Raw genomic sequence first — 17,536 nt, forward strand, 5'->3', positions numbered from 1 at the left:
ACTTTGCACAGACATTGAAAAGCAGTGGGACAACATTCCACAGGCCACAATAAACAGCTTGATCAACTCTATGCAAAGAAGATGTCGCGCTGGAAATGGTGGTCATACCAGACACGGACTATTTTTCTGATCCACGCCCCTTTTTTACATTACAGCTTTCTTCTAAAATTGATTTAATCGTTTTTCCCCCTCAAATGTACACACAATACCCCATAATGACAAAGCAAAAACAGGTTTTTAGAAAACTGAAATATCACATTTATATAAGTATTCAGACCCTTTACTCAGTACTTTGTTGAAGCACATTTCCACAATGACAAAATGTAAATGTTCTACTCAAACCACAAAGCAATTTGGAGCGTATACCACCTGGTTTCCAGTCAATTCGCAAATTTTTTATGCGGTTGACACGGAGTAATGTTAAATAATGGTCTAATAGCCTATAGTTTTTTGGGGCATGTTTTATTAATTGTGATAGGCTCACGTTTTACCGGTACGGCGTACCCCCACTATTTTACCGCCTTACTTTTACCCCTCTTGGTACCCTAGTAAATAGAAATACCCATGAACAATCTCTGTCTACCACAGCATTATCTAAGACCCAAAGACAAAACAAAACGTTCCTTCATTAATTGACTATGTAGGGATGTTTATAAATCAACACATGCAAGGATCAAGACTTCATTTCATAATTTGACCATGTACGGAAATTCAAAAATCAACAAACGCATATGTTTTCCCCCTACAGCACTTAAAGTTTATAACCCCCATTGCAGGTATTACATAACACCATGGATACCCAAGCAGAGCCTGTAAAGTGGGCGAATGAGATTTTATTTCCGCGGATAAACCGCAAGCCTAGTAAACGATCATTCGCCCAAAGGCAAACTGTAGCAGCACTTTTATTAACCTGCAGGGAGAGAGTGGAAGGAGAAAGTAGGCGGACGTATTGGTCTAACGAGCCTGACAGTACCTTGGAGGCTAGATTGACCAGAGGCCAAATGGAAAGAAAACTATGCCCACCTGCCAATTCCCGGTCATAAAAAAGAACTGCAGATGGATTCAGTGAAACCAGAATGACAAAAACAAGACAGCCTGCATGCTGAAAGAGGCAGATCTTCGAAGTTGAGAGAAGTGGAGGAGAGTTTGATTCAGTCCTTTGAGGGTCCTCCTAGTCATTGAGAAGAGGGGGTCCCTATAGACTAATATTGGCCTCAATGAACTGGAGATAGTGACGTACTGTATCTTATGTCATGAAGTCATATGTTATGTCATCTTATGTCATGCGGTAGTAATGCCCACTGCTCTAGCGCTTCACGCTCCCTCCTCCCATATACTTCTCTCTTTCTCTATCCTGTACAAAGGAACACACATATATGCTATAATTTCCTCTGGTTCTATGATACATCTCAATAGTATGGAGTTGCTTTCTGTCCTTGTGTCCTCTCCTACTGATCTGAAAACACAGGGTAGGTGACAGCAATATAGATTCCCGAAACCAGGAATGTTCTTTCGCATGTCTACTTATGGAGGAAAGGACACAAGGGGAGGAAGACACTTTAGTTAATTGAGATGCACCCCAAGTCGTCAGTGAAGTCAGCCACTCTCACCACTCTCTGCTTGGAGCTGGGCTTGAGGAGGAGCCACTCGATGTCCAGCGTGGGGGCGTCGCCTGCCCAGAACTGGTGGTGACAGGGCAGTGTGGCATTGTCCCCGACAACCCTCTTCATCTCTGTCTGGGCACACACCGTCAACACACCCAGCAGAACTGTGTGGGCAGAGAGAAAATGAGCTTAGTGACACATTACAGACACGTACATACACCACATGACCAAAAAGATGTGGACACCTGCTCGTCAAACATCACATTCCAAAATCATGGGCATTAATATGGAGTTGGTCCCCGCTTTCCTGCTATAACAGCTTCCACTTTTCTGGGAAGGCTTTCTACTATATGTTGGAACATTGCTGCTGGGAATTGCTTCCATTCAGCCACAAGAGCATTAGTGAGGTCGGGCACTAATGTTGGGCGACTAGGCCTGGCTCGCAGTCGGCGTTCCAATTCATCCCAAAGTTGTTTGATGGGGTTGAGGTCAGGGCTCTGTGCAGGTCAGTCAAATTCTCGCTTTGTGCATGGGGGCATTGTCATGCTGAAACAGGAAAGGGCCTTCCCCAAATTGTTACAAAGTTGGAAGCACAGAATTGTCTAGAATGTCATTGTATTCTGTAGCGTTAAGATTTTCCTTCACTGGAACTAAGGGGCCTAGCCAGAAGCAGGAAAAACAGCCCCATACCATTATTCCTCTTCCACCAAACTTTACAGTTGGTACTGTGCATTGGGGTAGGTAGTGTTCTCCTGGCATCCGCCAAAACCAGATTGTGAAGCGTGATCAATCACTCCAGAGAACGCGTTTCCACTAATCCAGAGTCCAACGGCGGCGAGCTTTACACCACTCCAATCGACTGATGGTTTGGACATGGTGATCTTACGTTTGTGTGCGGCTGCTCGGCCATGGAAACCCATTTCATGAAGCTCCCGACAAACAGATATTGTGCTGACGTTGCTTCCAGAGGCAGTTTGGAACTCGGTAGTGAGGGTTGCAACTGAGGACAGACGATTTTTACGCGCTACACGCTTCAGCACTCGGTGGTCCCGTTCTGTGAGCTTGTGTGGCCTACCACTTCGCAGCTAAGCCGTTGTTGCTCCTAGACATTACCACTTCACAATATTAGCACTTACAGTTGACCGGGGCAGCTCTAGCAGGGCAGACATTTGACTAACTTACTTGTTGGACAGGTAGCATCCTATAACGGTGCCACGTTGAAAGTCACTGAGCTCTTCAGCCAATGTTTGTCTCTGGAAATTGCATGGTTGTGTACTCAATTTTATACACCTGTTAGCAACGGGTGTGGCTGAAATAGCCGAATCCATTAACTTGAAGGAGTGTCAAAATACTTTTGTATATATAGTGTACATGTACACACACACAGGTGCACAGACACAGACACAGACACAGACACAGACACAGACACAGACACAGACAGACACCAGGGTATTGGGGGTAATAATGAACCCAAAGTAGAATGGACTTCACTACCTCATACACACAGCATGTTGAGAGGTTAGCTTTGTTGTGCTTTGATGCAGGAATCGAACCTGCATAACTCAATAATAACAATAGCACACTGAGCTTAAGCCCAGAAATGAGCTGCGGTGCTACTCACACATGTATTCAGGTCTCAGACAGGTTACTCCTCAAAGAAGGATAATCTCAAACAAGGTTAATCCTCACACAAGCATAGATGGGCGAACCACCTCTGCAAGAAAAGCATATTCCATAATATGTGATCAATGTTCTTTTCACTGCCCTCTCCTTTATGAAATCTATCTCAACCCCACAGCATGTCTCTATCCAACTAAGGTGTACATCTCTCCATTGAAATACATTGTAAACATTTTTGAAGCCTGTTTACAAGGCACTCATTCCAGTGAGAGATTAATGGCCAATGCAACACATCTGGGACCTTGGTCTGGATTAACTGTACAATGCATGGATAGGATGGCATTAAAATGGCATCAGGGGGGATTTACACTGAGATCAGTCTCGTCACAATGGATGGCAGAAAAAAAAACGATGAGGAAAGAACAACAGAAATGTCCCTGAGCGGATGATTTTCTGTTGAGCTTCTGGCTGTGTCCCAAATGGCATTCTATTACCAATGTAGTGCACTAGTCACAAGTAGTGCACTATGTAGGGAATAGGGTGTCATTTGGGATGCAGACAATCCCAATTGATTGCAGATAAAGCAAATCACTTCAACTCGGAGACAGGTGAGACCACTAAAAACTGTCTGTCAACAGCCAATTTGTCTCTGTGGCACATTAGGCAATATACGGTATTTGAGATGCTTTAGTGTTGAGAGAATAATTCTATTTTCATTAGGTTCTGTGTGAGAACTTGATAGAATTATTTATGATTTGTTTGCCATGCCAATAAAGGATTTTGAATTTAGAGCATTATTCAGTGTAATGTCAGTCATAGACTGATGATGAAAAAAATTACTAATCTATAATGGTGAGAGAGCAAGGAGTATTTTCACAAGTTTCGAAACAGCAAGGCTCAGTATGGGGATTAGTATTATACATTTCATATTGACGTCACATGACTGTACAAAACATTAAGACACTTTCCTAATATTGAGTTGCACCCCCCAGCGGCGTTGCAGTTCTTGACAAACCAATCACCTGGTCAGTCTGTCATGGAAAGAGCCGGTATTCTTCATGTTTTGTACAACCATCAACAACCATTTACAGCGCCTGGTCGAGAGTTTTGTTGTTGTTGTTGTTGACAAAAGTCCATAATTTCATGCTTGGGTAAATATAATTGCAGTCGTATTGAATAAGATGCTATAAACGCGCAGGCCTAAATGTCTAGCACAGCTCAAACGTTTGCTTTATTGATACACATTCTGGAAACTCATGATTGCTGATTCATGTCTATAAATCCAGCCACTGTGTGCTCATAAATTAAGAGTTCATTTCCAAAACACTATGTCCACAAATGTCTCCCGTTTGTGTGTTTTCATCAGAAAAGATTGCTTATGGGTAATTTCATGTGTGTGTGAAATATTACTGTTCTCAGATTTTTTTATTCATAGATTTGAGATGTGTATGAAAATGTGTGTTTTTTTTGCAAAATGCTACATATCCATTGTTTAGCTGGAATGGAACGTTTGTATCCTATATATTTGACTGTGATATGTGGTTGTCTCTTCTAGCTATCTTAACATGAATGCGCTTATTGTTAGTCGCTCTGGATAACAGCATCTGCTAAATGACTAAAAGGTAAAATGTAAATGTTTTACATATAGATCTGATATTACTGTATTGATGTCACACATATCTTTGTACATTTCTTTATTAAAAATGTAGTTATTTGTTACATTTGACTGTAAAACCTAGCAGTACTACTTTTTTTCCCTCTGAGGTGGAAATATAGCTTTTTGCAAAAAAACATGATTATTTGTCTGACTGAAATGAAACCATCAAGTGATCGATTTAAACAAATATATGTATGTCATTGAACAACCCCATGCCATGATTAGACACACACACACACACACAAAACCCTAAAACTAACCCTAGCTCCTAACCCTAAAACTAACCCTAATTGTAACCTTAACCCTAAATGCCCTAGAAATAGCATTTGTTCGTTTACGATTGTTGTGTGGATTTCTGGTCCCCACAAGTATAGTTAAACACGTACACACACACACACACACACACACACACACACACACACACACACACACACACACACACACACACACACCCGATGAAAAACAACTAAAGTATAATGGTGAGAGAGCATGGAGTATAGTTAAGTATAGTTAAACACGTCCAACACACACACACACTGTCACGGCCGTCGTAGGGAGGAGACCAAGGCGCAGCGTCGTAAGCGTACATTCTACTTTATTTAAAGAACGAACACTGAACAAACGAACAAAATAAAAAAACGAACCGTGGAGCTAATATGGATAGTGCAGACAGGCAACTAAACATAGAATAAGAACCCACAAAAGCAAATCGCCCGTCAACTAAATATGATCCCAATCAGAGACAACGATAAACAGCTGCCTCTGATTGGGAACCAATTCAGGCCACCATAGACATACATATGCTAGACTTACAAACACCCCTAGAACTACAAAAAACCCTAGACAATACAAAACAAGCATACCCACCCTCGTCACACCCTGACAACCAAAATAATAAAGAAAACATAGATAACTAAGGTCAGGGCGTGACACACACACACACACACACACACACACACACACACACACACACACACACACACACACACACACACACACACACACACACACACACACACCACACACACACACACACACACACACACACAACACCACACATTCTATTTAAAATGATCCACATAATCCACTGATCACCGCTAATGCTATAAATGATTTATACCCACCATGTGTAAAGGATGGTTCAGCCTGCTTGCTTAACGAGTGCCACGGTCTCCTGATTCGGCTCATACTGAGGCTTAAACCCAGGACCTCTGCCTTGTTAGCACACGGGAACGCCCTCCTGAAGCATCTTACCAGTCTGCGCCACGCGAAGAGCTAGCTATTCGCTGCCGCAAGTGGGGAAACTTCAGGCAATGGAGAGAGTTCTACACATCCCGATGTGCTACACATTCACCTTGATTGACACAACAGCCAATCAAGCTGTGTGCCGTGACACCGGGAACGCTAAAGCCATATCACCTCTGCATATCGCCCACTCTCACATATCCTCATATACCCACATGGCTGAACAAGTCTAGGGCTTCCATGACACTAGCATAAAAGCTAATTAGAGAGCGCTAACCGATTAGCCCAACCCTCTTACCCCCCCATACATGACATGATGGTGGCAATTAAGATACAGTATGTAATTAGAAGGAGCTGGAGAGAGGACAACAGGATAATTTCTAATGATTACTCAATATGGGCCTAATTAGATTAAATTGAGTGCCACTCAGAAGCTCGGGGGGTGACAAGCAGGTGAGAACAGGACCCCTTTGTGAAAGTAATGTCTTTGCTCACAAGCCATTGAAAGAGATGCTAAGTCTAGGCAGGCTAGGGCTCTGTACCCAATAAAGACCGTAGCTAACGGGCTAACTGGCCTCCTGCTTTTAGAAAATGGTGGAAAGTCAATGTCCAATATCCAGTAGAAGTAATTTCTCTAGCCAACCTGGCAACAGCTACTTCCTGAATATAATAACAAGATGGCCGCCACTAAAAGTGTTGAGTCCCTACTCCCCACTCGTTCCTGGTTTAGCACTGTGTTTCGCATAGCTAATGATCTTTGTGTAGTTAAGAACATACCGGAAGCTTACTCCACAGATAGGTTTCTTCACAACGTTGTCACGGAGGGGGGGTCACGTGTGTTTGCAAAGCAGAGGTCCTGAGTTCGAGCCAGGAATGAGCCAAATCGGTGGGAAGTGGTACTCACTAAGCAAGCAACGTGACAGCCGTAACATTTGCACTTGCCGATGCCGTGTTAGGAGTTGGCAGGGGAGGACCTGAGAGCTCAGCAAGTCTCTCTCTCTCTCTCTATATATATATATATATTTATATGCTTAATTGCTTTGTGGAGAAGAGGCCGGTGTTGGCTGTGGTTCATACATAATACTAATGTTTGTGGGTTATGGCAGAAGCAAGGCAAACTGATGCCGGTTTTACGTAAACATAGATGTGAGCTCATAGTGTTTTTTGGAGCTCTTCTGCGTTAAGCACATCTCTTTCAAGATGTAAATTCATTAATTGTGGCTTCCCTTTCATATGACTGAATACCACGGTTGACGGCTATTGATAGAAAACACATCTCTGGCTGTCATCTCAGAGAGTGAAACACATGGAAGTCAAGCAGAAGGGAAAATTCATGAAATAACTGAATAACTGTTATTCTGAATTAAGTGGCATGAACAGATTTTTTTTAATGATTAAATGAAATATACTATGACATTACACTCCCTTATAACGTTCTTTAAACATTCTCAGAACGTTTTCTGGCTTGAGTGTCATTCAGATACACGGTCATCAGTGGAAGAAAGAAACATGACAGAGAAGGTTAAAGGATAGGTAGCATAAATGTAACCACATGTAACATATGGATTTGCATTAGTATATGCAAAGTTACACCTCACTTTTATATTTTTTGAGTTATTACATAAAAATTTTCAGAATTCCGAAGAATGCTGTTGTTACTATCAACACCTAGGCTAGCTTACAGGTACATTCAAGTAAACCAAAGTTTAGCCTACTCACAGAGAACATGCCGAAAAGACAAAACAAAAAGGAGAACAGATGAGGTACTGCACGATTAGAGCACGCAAGTTTGATTTTATTTTTCGTGTTGAGCCCACGGCAAGAAGGCACTAGAGCCTGCCATGCAAACGGGTTCCCACTAGATAACACATCCGTGAAGAGCATTAGGATGCTGCATGGCTGCACGTGCCACTTCTGTTCCTTGTTTACATCACACTCCCTCGTGATTAGTGGATTTTATCTCACCACCGCTAACACTTCTGGAATGTAATTACATGCTAGCACGGCTAGTGGCTAACGTTGCAAGCATACGAACTCAGTAGCACAGAGTAGATTCTCCATATGATGTTGAGAAATAGTGCATTGTGGGTAGTTTAGAAGATATCCGGGAAGTAAGTTAATAAATATGTAATAACCCAAAAACATGACTATGTTTGTACTTATAGGTAACCAGATCGTGACTACAACTAAGTTACTATGTCTTTGACCACACTGTGTTCTTACTTATGCTTCCTACCCTTTAAGCAGGTTACAACTTCATAGAAGAGATGCAAAGTGGAAAGATAGACGAGAGAGGATCCAAGAGGAGATTTTAGCTTACCAGAAACTTACCAGCAGGAGCACAGTATGCATATGCTGACAGTGTAGAGTGTAAAATGACCATGGGGCTATGGATAAAAGCCTAAACGTTAAATTGTTCATCCTTTGGACTGTGAGCATCCGTATTAGAGGTTGACCGATTAATTGGCATGGCCGATTAAATAGGGCTGATTTCAAGTTTTCATAACAATCGGTAATCCTCATTTTTGGACGCCGATTATGGCCGATTACATTGCACTCCACGAGGAGACTGGGTGGCAGGCTGACCACCTTCAAGTGCAGCAAGGAGCCAAGGTAAGTTGCTAGCTAGCATTAAACTTATCTTATAAAAAACAATCAATCTTAACATAATCACTAGTTAACTACACATGGTTGATGATATTACTAGTTTATCTAGCTTGTCCTGCGTTGCATGTAATCAATGCGGTGCATGTTAATTTATCATCGAATCACAGCCTACTTCGCCAAACAGGTGATGATTTAACAAGCGCATTCGCGAAAAAGCACCATCATTGCACCAATGTGCACCTAACCATAAACATTTCTTAAAATCAATACACAATTATATATATTTTTAAACCTGCATATTTAGTTAATATTGCCTGCTAACATGAATTTATTTTATCTAGGGAAATTGTGTCACTTCTCTTGCGTTCTGTGCATTCAGAGTCAGCGTATATGCAGCAGTTTGGGCCGCCTGGCTCGTTGCGAACTGTGTGAAGACCATTTCTTACTAACAAAGACCGTAATTAATTTGCCAGACTTTTACATAATTATGACATAACATTGAAGGTTGTGCAATGTAACAGTAATATTTAGACTTAGGGATGCCACCGATTCGATAAAATACGGAACGGTTCCGTATTTCACTGAAAGAATAAACGTTTATTTTCGAAATGATAGTTTCCGGATTTGACCATATTAATGACATAAGGCTCGTATATTTCTGTGGGTTTATTATAATTAAGTCTATGATTTGATATTTGATAGAGCAGTCTGACAGCGGTGGTAGGCAGCAACAGACTAGTAAGCATTCATTCAAACAGCACTTTCCTGTGTTTGCCAGCAGCTCTTCGCTGTGCTCCAAGCATTGCGCTGTTTATGACTTCAAGCCTATCAACTCCCGAGATTATGCTGGCAATACCAAAGTGCCTATAAGAACACCCAATAGTCAAAGGTATATGAAATACAAATGGTATAGAAAGAAATAGTCCTATGATTCCTATAATAACTACAACCTAAAACTTCTTAACTGGGAATATTGAAGACTCATGTTAAAAGGAACCACCAGCTTTAATATATTCTCATGTTCTGAGCAAGGAACATAAACCAAATTGAACATGTTTCATTATTTATTTGAGACTAAATACATTTTATTTATGTATTATATTAAGTTAAAATAAAAGTGTTCATTCAGTATTGTTATAATTGTCATTATTACAAATATATACTGTATATAAAAATCGTCCGATTAATAGGTATTGGCTTTTTTGGTATCGGCGTTGAAAAATCATAATCGGTCGACCTCTAATCCGTATGGTCTATGATGTTCTGGCCTGGGCTGTTAGTATTGTTTCCCAGTCTGGATGAGGACAGTAAAAAAATTAATATAAAAAATAGGAGTGTGTGTGTGCAGTTTACGTGTGTGTGCACACATGTGTATGGGAGTTTGTGTGTGTTTGTGTGTGTCTGCGATTATTAACAAGCCACTTCACTGAGTGAGAGCTCAAAGCAGAGCATCAGAGAGAGAGAGACAGAGAGAGAGACAGAGATACAGGAGCTGGTTCCTCTGAAGATGCCCTAAGGGGAGTCGTGCTCCAGTAAATTCCCTCCTCCCCACAGCCTCCTCTCCAGTCTTATTATAGGAGCACATAGGACCCAGTGGGACACATCGAGCCCCGTACCCTTCAAACTGTCCAAAGTCACGCTGCCTGTCTGACTAGCCTGCCCGCACACCCGAGTCAGCACATCGCCCGTGCTCCCATGCTCTTCCACAGAGAAATGCTCAGATCTGAGCAAAGAAAACACAGCAACATCAAAGAGAAAACTAAGAGAGAAAGGGCGTAACTTCCGGCTGTGAGCTCGGATTTAATTATTATTTATGTTCGCCGCATCATTTGGGGTGAAGTATCCTCAGAATGCATCAGTGGGCCCAAAACATGAGGGGTTGAACGTTGACTAACTGACTGATGACTAACTGACTGTGTGAGCTGCACGCTGATACAGTTGAAGTCGGAAGTTTACATAGACCTCAGCCAAATACATTTAAACTCAGTTTTTCACAATTCCTAACATTTAATCCTAGTAAAAATTCCCTGTCTTAGGTCAGTTAGGATCACCACTTTATTTTAAGAATGTGAAATGTCAGAATAACAGTAGAGAGAATGATTTATTTCAGCTTTTATTTCTTTCATCACATTCCCAGTGCGTCAGAAGTTTACATACACTCAATTAGTATTTGGTAGCGTCGCATTTAAATTGTTTAACTTGGGTCAAACGTTTCAGGTAGCCTTCCACAAGCTTCCCACAATAAATTGGGTGCATTTTGGCCCATTCCTCCTGACAGAGCTGGTGTAACTGAGTCAGGTCTGTAGGCCTCCTTGCTCGCACACGCTTTTTCAGTTCTGCCCACACATTTTCTATAGGTTTGAGTCAGGGCTTTGTGATGGCCACTCCAATACCTTGACTTTGTTGTCCTTAAGCCATTTTGCCACAACTTTGGAAGTATGCTTGGGGCATTGTCCATTTGGAAGACCCATTTGCGACCAAGCTTAAACTTCCTGACTGATGTCTTGAGAAGTTGCTTCAATATATCCACATAATTTTCCTGCCTCATGATGCCATCTATTTTGTGAAGTGCATCAGCCCCTCCTGCAGCAAAGCACCCCCACAGTGTTCTTCGGCTTGCAAGCTTCCCCTTTTTCCTCCAAACATAACGATGGTCATTATGGCCAGTTCTTATTTCATCAGACCAGAGGACATTTCTCCAAAAAGTACAATCTTTGTCCCCATGCGCAGTTGCAAACCGTAGTCTGGCTTTTTTATGGCGGTTTTGGAGCAGTGGCTTCTTCCTTGCTGGGCGGCCTTTCAGGTTATGTCGATATAGGACTTGTTTTACTGTGGATATAGAACCTGTTTCCTCCAGCATCTTCACAAGGTTCTTTGCTGTTATTCTGGGATTGATTTGCACTTTTCGCACCAAAGTACGTTCATCTCTAAGAGACAGAATGCTTCTCCTTCGTGGTCCCATGGTGTTTATACTTGCGTACTATTGTTTGTACAGATGAACGTGGTACCTTCAGGCATTTGGAAATTGCTCCCAAGGATGAACCAGACTTGTGGAGGTCTACAATTCTTTTCTGAGGTCTTGGCTGATTTCTTTTTCCCATGATGTCAAGCTAAGAGGCACTGAATTTGAAGGTAGGCCTTGAAATACATCCACAGGTACACCTCCAATTGACTCAAATGATGTCAATTAGCCTATCAGAAGCTTCTAAAGCCATGACAATTTATTTTCTGGAATTTTGCATCAAAGCTGGGAGACTGAAAAACAGTTTCTATCTCAAGGCCACCTGAAGGCTAAACAGGAATCACTAACTCAGAGAGGCTGTTGCCTACATAGAGACCCATATCACTGGCCACTTTAATAAATGGATCACTACTTTAAACAATGGCACTTTAAAAATGTTAACATATCTTACATTACTCATCTCATATCTATATACTGCACCTTATACCATCTATTGCACCATGCCTATGCCACTCGGACATCGCTCATCCATATATTTATATATACATATTCTTATTACATCCTTTTAGATTTGTGTGTATTAGGTACTTGTTGGGGAAATGTTAGATTACTTGTTAGATATTACTGCACTGTCAGAACTAGAAGCACAAGCATTTCGCTACACTCGCATTAACATCTGCTAACCATGTGTATGTGACCAATAACATTTGATTTGATATGAACTTCAGGCCCATTTTTAACAGTTTTTAGGGGCCATGGGGGAAGTTTGGAGAGTGACGAATAAGAAATGAACAGCTTTAAACATTGAAAGATCAGCGCATAATGTGGCAAAGCACTTTAGCTTGTCACATAAAATTACAGCATGTCAAGCATGTGACCTTTTTCCTGTCGTTTCCTTTTTTTGCAGACAATCTAAATGTTTGATTGTGCCACCAGCTCTAAGTGAATAGGCCTAAAGGAGAGAAGAGAGGTGGATGCGAGGGAAGTAGCATCTGGATGATTCCCATTTTGTGCTCAACTTCCACAAACACAACACTCATCTGTTGGAGTTTTGTAAAAATTCACATCAAGGCAAGGAGATGTTAAACGAACTGACAGACTAAAGTGACATACAAAACATGACATCCACCATCGTCAGACTTTTAACTTTTTTGTTTGGAGATCATGGCTGTGGTTGCCCCTTCTGTTACCTCATTCATCTACGAGATGGTCAATTATTGTAAGTGCTCCTGTAATTACTCAGCTGTCTCCATTCCATATACGGTGCTAGCCCTCTACAGAAGTATCTGGCCTGCTGAGATGAGGTTATCAACATAGTTTTTATTGCACTTCTGCACCTGCGGTGAAAGGTGACAGAGCTAGAGCGATGTTTGTCAGAACATGAGACATCCCGAAAATCAGTATTTTAACAAAATCATCTATATCATCCGAACAGTTTGGGCTACATACTAATATGACCCCTTTGTGGAAAGGTGAGACTCTTATGAGTGTTATGCTCTAGGACACCCACAGGCCTCACAAGACTCGTCTGAAGGTCCCCCTTTACTAGCGAAAATTGTTAATGGTGGTATATATGGAGTCTGTTTAGTGCCAAAAATAAGTTGTTAAATACAACAACAAAAAAGTATTCAGACCCATTGACTTTTCCCACATTTTGTTACATTACAGCCTTATTCTAAAATGGATGAAAAAAAAAAAGCTCTACACACAATACCCCATAATGACAAAGAGAAAACTGTTTTTTAAACATTTTTGCAAAAACCTTATTTACGTAAGTATGCAGACATTTTACTATGAGATTCGAAATTGAGCTCAGATGCATCCGATTTCTACTGATCATCCTTGAGATGTTTCTACAACTTTATTGGAGTACAGCTTTGGTAAATTCAATTGATTGGACATGATTTGGAAAGGCACACATCTGTCTATATAAGGTCCCACAGTTGACAGTGCATGTCAGAGCAAAAAGCAAGCCATGAGGTCGAAGGAATTATCTGTAGAGCTCCGAGACAGGATTGTGTCGAGGCATAGATCTGGGGAAGGGTACCAAAAGAATTCTGCAGCATTGAAGGTCCCCAAGAACACAATGGCCTTCATCATTTTTAAATTATAAGAAGTTTGGAACCACCAAGACTCGTCCTAGATCTGCCCGCCCGGCCAAACTGAGCAATTGGAGGAGATAGGCCTTGGTCAGGGAGGTGACCAAGAACCCGATGCTCACTCTGATAGAGTTCTAGAGTTCCTCTGTGGAGATGGGAGAACCTTCCAGAAGGACAACCATCTTTGCAGCACTCCACCAATCAGGCCTTCATGGTCGAGTGGTCAGATGGAAGCCACTCTTCAGTAAAAAGCACATGACGGCCCGCTTGGAGGTTGCCAAAGGGCACCTAAAGACTCTCAGACCATGAGAAACAAGATTCTCTTTTCTGATTCAACTAAGATTGCACTCTTTGGCCCTGAATGCCAAGCGCCATGTCTGGAGGAAACCTGGCACCATCTTTACAGTGAAACATGGTGGTGGCAGAATCATGCTGTAGAGATGTTTTTCAGTTGCAGGGACAGGGAGATTAGTCAGGATCGAGGGATAAGACGAACTGAGCAAAGTACAGAGAAATCATTGATGAAAATCTGCTCCAGAGCGCAGGATTGGCTTCGGGACAAGTCTCTGAATTACCTTGAGTGGCCCAGCCAGAGCCCAGACTTGAACCCTGAACGACCATCTCTGGAGAGACCTGAAAATATCTGTGTAGCAACGCCCCACATCCAACCTGACCAAGCTTGAGAGGATCTGCACAGAAGAATTGGAGAAACTCACCAAATACAGAGGTGCCAAGCTTGTAGCGTCATACCCAAGAAGACTTGACGCTGTAATCGCTGCCAAAGGTGTTTCAACAAAGTACTGAGTAAAGGGTGTTAGGTAAAAACTCGACAAACACTATGAAAGCTTAAACCAAGTTTATTCTTCCCAGAGGAACAACACAGCTGCATTAGACAAAAACATTTTCACACAAGCACTTATATTTAACCCTTTCTCCTAGGCTGAGTCTTCTCCTACACATCTGAACAAACATTGTATCTTTACAGCTAGGCAGGAAACTAAGTGATACAGGCCATAAACTTTTCTTTCTCCCTTAATGTGACCTGACCCCTTCATCACTAATCCATGGCTCTCTCCCCTTACCAATGCCTGCCACATGTGATCGCTTTCCCTGCACTCAGCACATTCCAAGCTGAATACTTTCCGAAGGCACTGTATCTCTCAGATATAGGACAGACACTTTGGAACAAACTTCCTTTTGTTTTTTGGGGGACTATCTGTTGTTCCATGTAGTGAATGTGTTATTCAATGCGTTTGTATGGGTTAATAGCAAGGCCAAAAATACTTTTTCATCAAATAATTTCAAAAAAGGTTTTGGGGATACTTCAAGGGGTCTTATAATTCTAAATCAAACAGATAAATAATCCTTGGTATGACCTTCTTAAAACAATTCCATTTAGCTTAGTAGACACCCCAGCTTAGACAGGGCTTAAACTGTTATTGGTTAAAAATATAAGCGTCTGTCTCAGTGACTGCATGCAGCACTTTGAAGAAGCTATCCCACAATCCTTTGCTTCTACTGCTGACAAGGCCAGGGTTCTGTCATTTCTGGCGAAAACCAAACACTGCATTCCAAAGTAAGAACCTCATACCAACGGTCAAGCATGGTGGTGGTATTGTGATGGTTTGGGGATGCTTTGCTGCCTCAGGACCTGGACGACTTACCATTATTAAATTATGCTCTGTATCAGAGAATTCTACAGGAGAATATCAGGCCATCTGTCCATGAGCTGAAGCGCAGCTGGGTCATGAAGCAAGACAATGATTCAAAACACACAAGCAAGTCTACAGTACATCAGAATGGCTGAAAAGCAACACATTTAAAGTTTTGAAATGGCCTAGTCAAACTTACAGACCTAAACCTGATTGAGATGTTGTGGCAGGACCTGCAATGAGCAGTTCATGCTCGAAAACCATCACGTCGCAGAGTTAAAGCAGTTCTGCATGGAAGAGTGGAACAAAATTCCTCTGCAGCGATGTTAGAGACTGATCAACAACCACAATAAGTGTTTGGTTGCAGTCATTGCGGCTAAAGGTGGCACCACCGGTTATTGAGTGTAAGGTGGCAAATACTTTTCATACAGGGGCATTGGATGTTATCTAACTTTTGTATGACATCTGTGTTATTTGTTCATTCTGGTTCCCTTTATTTAATATTAGGTTTTAGTTAAAGTTCCGATAACTTTCAGTATAAAAAATATGCACAAATAGAGAAAATCAAAAAGGAGGAAAATACTTTTTCACGGCACTGTACATTGAAGTCTCTCAGGACCATATGTAGTCTGGTTGTGGTGTATTAAAGAGCGACTGCCTTTAACCTTTTCATGCGTGAGTTCCAAATATCTTTAACGGTCGCCCCAGCGCGAGTCTTTTTATGCGCTTGATGTCAGAATGCGCTCATTGTTCCAAAATGGGATTGTTACGCAACAGGACAGTTAGCCTGCCCTCAAACCAAGACACACGCTGCCTGCTAATTATCTATAGGCTGTATTTCAACTTGTCAATTAGAAACTATTTTCTAACAAGTTTTATTTTCTAACAACACTTTGAACTGAGGTGTGTTCCCCCTCCTCATTAATTCACATAGAAGTAGCCCATTTCACTGTTGCAGACAATTTATGTTTGATGCTTTACTGAACTGGACAAACTTCTCTCTTTCATGAACATCCAAGCACCTCCCCAGTGTTGATCAAGTATGCAGACATCTGTGCAGTCTAGCACAAACTTTTCCCTCCGGCACATTTTCTGGCTGGCGCTCACATTGCCTTCATTGTTGTTTTTCTTACAAATATTAACTTTGGACATGTGTGCGTTCCAATCAAAGGTAGTGCCTTGTTTTCTGTATATCGTGTTGTCGTTTCAACTGTAGCATACCGTATGTATGCATGTATGTATGTATGTATGTATGTATGTATGTATAGAGCACAATGTATTTACTGTTTTATTCATATGTTTTTAGGTTCTGATGACAAATCATGCATTCTGATTCTTGCATAGATTGTAAACGACACACACTTTTTTGAAGGTTGTACTGTTTTTGATGAGCTAATGCTAAGCTATTTGCCAGCTATGTGTGGCGCCATGTTTGTTGACATTATCCAATGCATTATGGGGGTCATGTAAACGTCTGTCAGACCAAACATGTTATAACAAAATGAGGTGAGGGATGTTTCACTCATCTTTCGAGTAAACTTCCGGAAGTGAATGAAGGGAAGTGAATGATGGTAGACGACACACCCTCATGCATACCAAACAGACCAAACTCATCTTGTCTCCTCTTCTTATCTTTGGTTGACCAGAAAAAAGAAACATACTGCACTCTAACTGCAGTTACACTGCAAAATTACTGCAGTAAAAAAAACTGTTATTTAGAATGCAGTATTTGCAGCATACTGCAGTTATGCTACACTCTAACTGCAGTTATACTGCAGTGTACTGCACTCTGACTGCAATCTTTTTTCATAGGGGTCATTTCTATTAGCTAATTCATATTATGGTTTCTGTCAGCTGAGAATTAGGTCAATCTTTCCTCAGTTAGCTCAATCTTTCCTCAGTTAGCGCTATGACGAATGTAGCCTACAATCTTTCCTCAGTTAGCGCTATGACGAATGTAGCCTACAATCTTTCCTCAGTTAGCGCTATGACGAATGTAGCCTACAATCTTTCCCCAGTTAGCGCTATGACGAATGTAGACTACAATCTTTCCCCAGTTAGCGCTATGACGAATGTAGCCTACATTTCCC

At 41.5% G+C, this 17,536-nt stretch overlaps 1 protein-coding gene across 5 annotated transcripts in view; it reads right to left on the reverse strand.

The window, feature by feature from the left end:
* Nucleotides 1–17,536, reverse strand: part of LOC111981475 (CXADR-like membrane protein) — a 143,216-nt gene that overhangs the window by 17,930 nt on the left and 107,750 nt on the right. For all 5 annotated transcript variants that reach the window (XM_024012754.2, XM_024012753.2, XM_024012751.2 and 2 more), the window contains one exon: nt 1,611–1,768. In XM_024012754.2, the coding sequence (XP_023868522.1) occupies nt 1,611–1,768 (158 nt within the window). The remainder of the gene's footprint in view (nt 1–1,610; nt 1,769–17,536) is intronic.

This window comes from Salvelinus sp. IW2-2015, linkage group LG20 (assembly GCF_002910315.2).
Source record: "Salvelinus sp. IW2-2015 linkage group LG20, ASM291031v2, whole genome shotgun sequence".
Classification (NCBI taxonomy): Eukaryota; Metazoa; Chordata; class Actinopteri; order Salmoniformes; family Salmonidae; genus Salvelinus; species Salvelinus sp. IW2-2015.